The sequence below is a fragment of the Penaeus chinensis genome, chromosome 31 (genome assembly GCF_019202785.1).
Source record: "Penaeus chinensis breed Huanghai No. 1 chromosome 31, ASM1920278v2, whole genome shotgun sequence".
In the NCBI taxonomy this organism is placed as follows: Eukaryota; Metazoa; Arthropoda; class Malacostraca; order Decapoda; family Penaeidae; genus Penaeus; species Penaeus chinensis.
Genome location: NC_061849.1, coordinates 8,699,855 through 8,704,854, shown reverse-complemented (window position 1 = coordinate 8,704,854; position 5,000 = coordinate 8,699,855). Strand labels below are relative to the sequence as shown.

Genomic DNA, 5,000 nt, shown 5'->3' with positions numbered 1-5,000 from the left:
TCTCAAGTTTAGCAAAACTTTATAAACACAACAGAACCCGGTATCACATAAATGCTTTTTTTATTTTTTTTTATTTTCAATAAAGCGCATAATATAGTTTTAAGCACTCCAAGATATATAGGCGTTAATTCTGTGTCTTATGAAGAGAACATTCAAATTTTCTCTCAACGTAAGGCTCACACCTTGCATCTAACATCGGATGCAATTGGCCTAGCGTATATTTGCTGACTAAAGACGTCTTTTCCCTGCAGGTATGTGAGCTTCCCACCGTCCTGGAGCAGTCCAGCGACGATGAGCTCTCGCCCACCACCTCCCCGACGCTGCAGCAGAGCTACACCCACGACCTGTACTCGGAATACGAAATGCCCGCGCCCTCGACCTTCCTCACGCCCACCAGCCCCACGGAGCCGCCCATCTGGCCGCAGGTGATTTCTCATGAAATAGCGAACTGTTATGCTTAACAATGTGATTATTTCTAGAATTATATAAAAAAGTGAGTTATTCTACCGGTATGGTTTTTTGCCCCAAGCCATAGGACTTCGTGGGAGAATTAGATCAGAATAATGGGTCGATAGAGTAATGGATTTGACTTTTGCTAATATGAGATATTAAAAACTTGGCACCGATAGGGTAAGTTTGATTGCAATGAACTGTGATTTAGTCATATGAATTATAAATTAAAGGAGTGGGTTTGTTTCTCCACTCCTGTGTTCGAGACTGTTCTAGATAGAAGAAATGTGATTGGGCATTCCAGTTAAAAAACTAAAATTAACAAGACCTGGTTGTAGAATGTGTCAATGTGGTTGCAAAATCATACGATCAGTTATCAAGGAAATCCTCTCAAACTGATTTTTCCATCCCTCTTCTGTTCTTGCGATAGTGTACACTTAAAGGATTCACTAAAATATTTTCATATGATACATCTTGCCAGTATTTTCCTGACATTTACAGCCGTATGCTTAAAGACATTGTGTGACGCAAATCAGCTTCTAACACAATTTTCTCATACTAAAATCTACGGTACTGTCAATTGCAAGAATATAATGTTCATATCCTTTTGCACTATTTTGGCATATTATTTTTTGCGTAATTTCTCGTCAGTAAAGGAATTAGTTTTTTTATAGAATGTATCCCACAATTTCTTAAAGCATACAGCTATTATCTCAATCCCATAAGTGGGTGTCAGTCGTTTTATATGATTATTGTCAATCATTCCTGATTTGCCTATTGTAAGAGGGTCACGTAGTCACCCAAAATATTTATGGAACAATATTTGTTTACCTAAATTCTATATCTTATAGTTATCCCTAAGACATTAGGAATTATATTATAGAAAATGGGTATTATGTTGGGGGTAACAATCCCAAACGTAAATATTTTCCAGGATTTTCTTCATCCGTTGTGAGAGATTGAATCCGGTGACTGATTCATTTCCAAATATTGCAGAGCGTTGGAGACCTGCTCTGCAGTCAGTATGATCAGCTATCAAAGGAACACCAAGAACTCCAGAAGTCCTATCAGTTACTGGTATCTACCTCTTCAGCCAGCTCCCCTGCCGTTGATCTTAATGGTAAAGGTGTGTAGGGAAAGCAGAGCATTGTGTTTGGTGCGACAGAGGTTAACACCTGGAACACTTTTCTGTCAAAGGACCGATATGTGTGTGTGTGTGTGTGTATATATATATATATATATATATATATATATATATATACATACACACATATATATATATGTATATATATATATGTATATATATACATATATATACACATATACATATATATATATATATACATATATATATATATACATACATACATGCATGCGTGCGTGCGTGCGTACTAAGACCAAAGTAAAACAAGAAAGAAGGATGATGCCAGTACAAAAGAATTTTAGAAAATATATAGAGAGAATGGAAAATGGGATCCAGGAGTTCATGCCTCTTAGGGGTTGTACCGCCAAGCCAAGTTACAGGCGTACGTATGTATTTATGTACATCCATCCATAGATTCATATAAACATATATCTACATATATATATGTATATAATATTTATAGATTCATATAAATGTGTATATATAAGTATATATATATGTGTATATATGTATATGTATATATATGTATGTGTATATATGTGTATATATATGTATATATATGTATAAATATGTTTATATGTGTATATATATTTATATATGTATATATATATATATATATGTATAAATATGTTTATATGTGTATATATATATTTATATATGTATATATATACATATATATATGTATGTATATGTGTGTATAAATGTTTATTTATATATGTGTATATATATGCATATATACATGTAAGTATATATATGTGTGTATATATGTATATATATTTATATGTGTATATATATGTATATATTTATATATATATATATATATATATATATATATATATATGTATATATATGTGTGTGTGTGTGTGTGTGTGTGTGTGTGTGTGTGTGTGTGTGTGTGTGTGTGTGTGTGTGTGTGTGTGTGTGTGTGTGTGTGTGTGTGTGCATGTGGACGTGATGTGTGCGTGCGTGTGCGCGTGCGTGTGCATGTGTGTGTGTGTGTGCATGTGTGTGTGTGGGTGTGGGTGTGGGTGTGAGGTCTCTAAGATTCTTTGGTAATGAATAGTATCTTCTAGATCATTCGTTGCTGCTAGTTTCTTAAGATTTGTGGAGGTATGTCAATTCATCTTTTGTCTGAACCTTTTCAAAGATTTCCCAGTAACATAACTATTCAATACGTAAAATGGACTGAATTGATGCAATGTGTTTCACATAGCTTCAAAGTATGCACTCTCTGACACTAGAAAATAAACACACACACACATATATATGTGTGTGTGTGTGTGTGTGTGTGTGTGTGTGTGTGTGTGTGTGTGTGTGTGTGTGTGTGTGTGTGTGTGTGTGTGTGTGTGTGAAGTGGATTACTTACCGAGTATTGCACAGCTGTGGTAGTGGAGGTGACACTAGACGACTCTTGGGAATAGTTTTATCTGTAGAAAAAGGACACAAGCTGCCTGGCGTGAAGGGAAAGAGGTTCAAGATTAAATGTTATACGTGTGAGTTGAAAAGGTGGATTGCATCTTGGAGGCAACTTGGCTTTAATCAATGATTAGATGTATTCCCCCAAACTGTTGATCACTGAATGTGATATCATGCTCAGAAGGGGTAATGGACAAGGATATAGGGAGGAATAGGGAGTTTCTTGCACCAAAATTAACAGAATTCTGCTTACCCCAGTTAAAGACTTTGTTAATGTTGGAATTAAGAGATGCATATAGAATAGTATGAGATTGGCAAAAACTTTGAGAGGAAGGTGAAGATCTGAAAGAGGAAGAGGGATGCAGAGTTGTGTCATCTCCATAAGAATAGGATTAGGGTTTATGGTGGTAAAGGGGAGATTGTTGATAAAGAGAAGGAACAAAGTTGGAGAGGAAACAGCTGCCTGAGGAACAACATTGGGGATGGGGAAGGGTTTAGAGGTAGCACCATCAATCCTGACGCAGATAGAATAGTTTGAAAGAAAACATAAGACAAAAGTACTGAGTTAGGGTTGGAAACCAAAGGTAATTTGGCCAAAAGAGCCTTATGCAAGAATTTTTCAGAAGCATAAGTCTCCTCGAAGTTCCTAAGCGATGAAGACCAAATATAGCTTAAGTAGGAGAGGGTATCACCAGTGGATCTTGCTTTGTGAAATTCTACATGGAAATAGTCAAAGTTATAGCAATTAGGTGGTAATGAAAACTATCAGAACAATAATTTTTTTAGGGACTGGCTGGATGAGTACATGTTCTCAAGATCCCAGTTTTGAGAATAAGGCAAAACAATCGAAAATGCGTAAGGCTCACTTTAGAGGCATATTCTTTGAGGACCCGAGGAAGGATACCATCCAAACCATCTTGTGATGGAAAGAGGCATAGGTTGAGATAAGGGCAAATCACTGGAGCCAAATATAGTGTTTTTTCATGAGGAGAAACAGCTATAGAACCATCAGGTTTAAGAAGAGGAGGGAAAAGTTGTTTGAGACGTTTTTAACCAAGATCAGAAAGAATTATTGCTAAAAGATGTAAGATTATCACATATCTTTTATATATACTGATGATTATCCTTGTGAAGAAAACATTTAAATGATTCCATGCAGAAATTAAATCAGAATGTGATAGGAGAGCGTAAGTTTTGCCAAGCTTGTACTTACAACATTACAAACCATCTTCAAAGCATTATTATTTGTCACATGGAAAATTCATACAAATTCTAAACTTACCCAGATTTCGAATGGAAGTCATTCATAAAGTCAGAATTGTTTAGATCTAGAACTGGAATGAGCATATATCACCATAACATTTCTTGTAGACTATGTATGTAGCATATCTTTGCATCAAAACGAGAGTAAAACTGTAAGAGCGTAATTACAAAGTGCACTTGCTGTTTTAAAATCTTTTTCATAGGCAATGACTGTGGTACATGTTTTACAGATTCAACTGATATAAATTGTTTTGCCGCAGTGTAGGAGGAAAGGGTTTATAATTATGAAATGCATACCTTTTAAAATCTCCCGAAGATAAAATGGATAGCATTCTGTGAAAAATATGAAATGCGTTTCGTATTTTCACAACTTGTAAAAAATAATATGTATCTACTACGTGCACAATCGTGACTATGAAAAGGGAAATACATTTCGGAAACATTGTAGACATAGATCATCATGTACAAGCAATCACACGATATTACAATGGAATTGTTCTGTTCTCTTTCAGAAGGTCCCAGTGAGTGGTGGTCAGCAGCTCGTGTGATGGAGCTGGAAGCACAAGTTTCTACGCTGAAGGCAGAGCTGCAGGAGTCCAGGGATCATGCTGACCTTCTGGAGTTCCGCATTTTGGAGTTCACCGAGGAAGATAGGGTGAGTACCCTCTATCTTTATATCAGGCGATAGGTTGGCGGTCAACTAATTCAGTCAACAGCACGGTAATAA

General features: G+C 36.0%; 1 protein-coding gene across 1 annotated transcript in view; it reads left to right on the top strand.

The window, feature by feature from the left end:
• Positions 1 to 5,000, top strand: part of LOC125042003 (janus kinase and microtubule-interacting protein 2-like) — a 161,461-nt gene that overhangs the window by 107,269 nt on the left and 49,192 nt on the right. Inside the window, exons 11-13 of the mRNA XM_047637464.1 lie at positions 252 to 425; positions 1,447 to 1,576; positions 4,786 to 4,928. Coding sequence (XP_047493420.1) covers positions 252 to 425; positions 1,447 to 1,576; positions 4,786 to 4,928 — 447 coding nt within the window. The remainder of the gene's footprint in view (positions 1 to 251; positions 426 to 1,446; positions 1,577 to 4,785; positions 4,929 to 5,000) is intronic.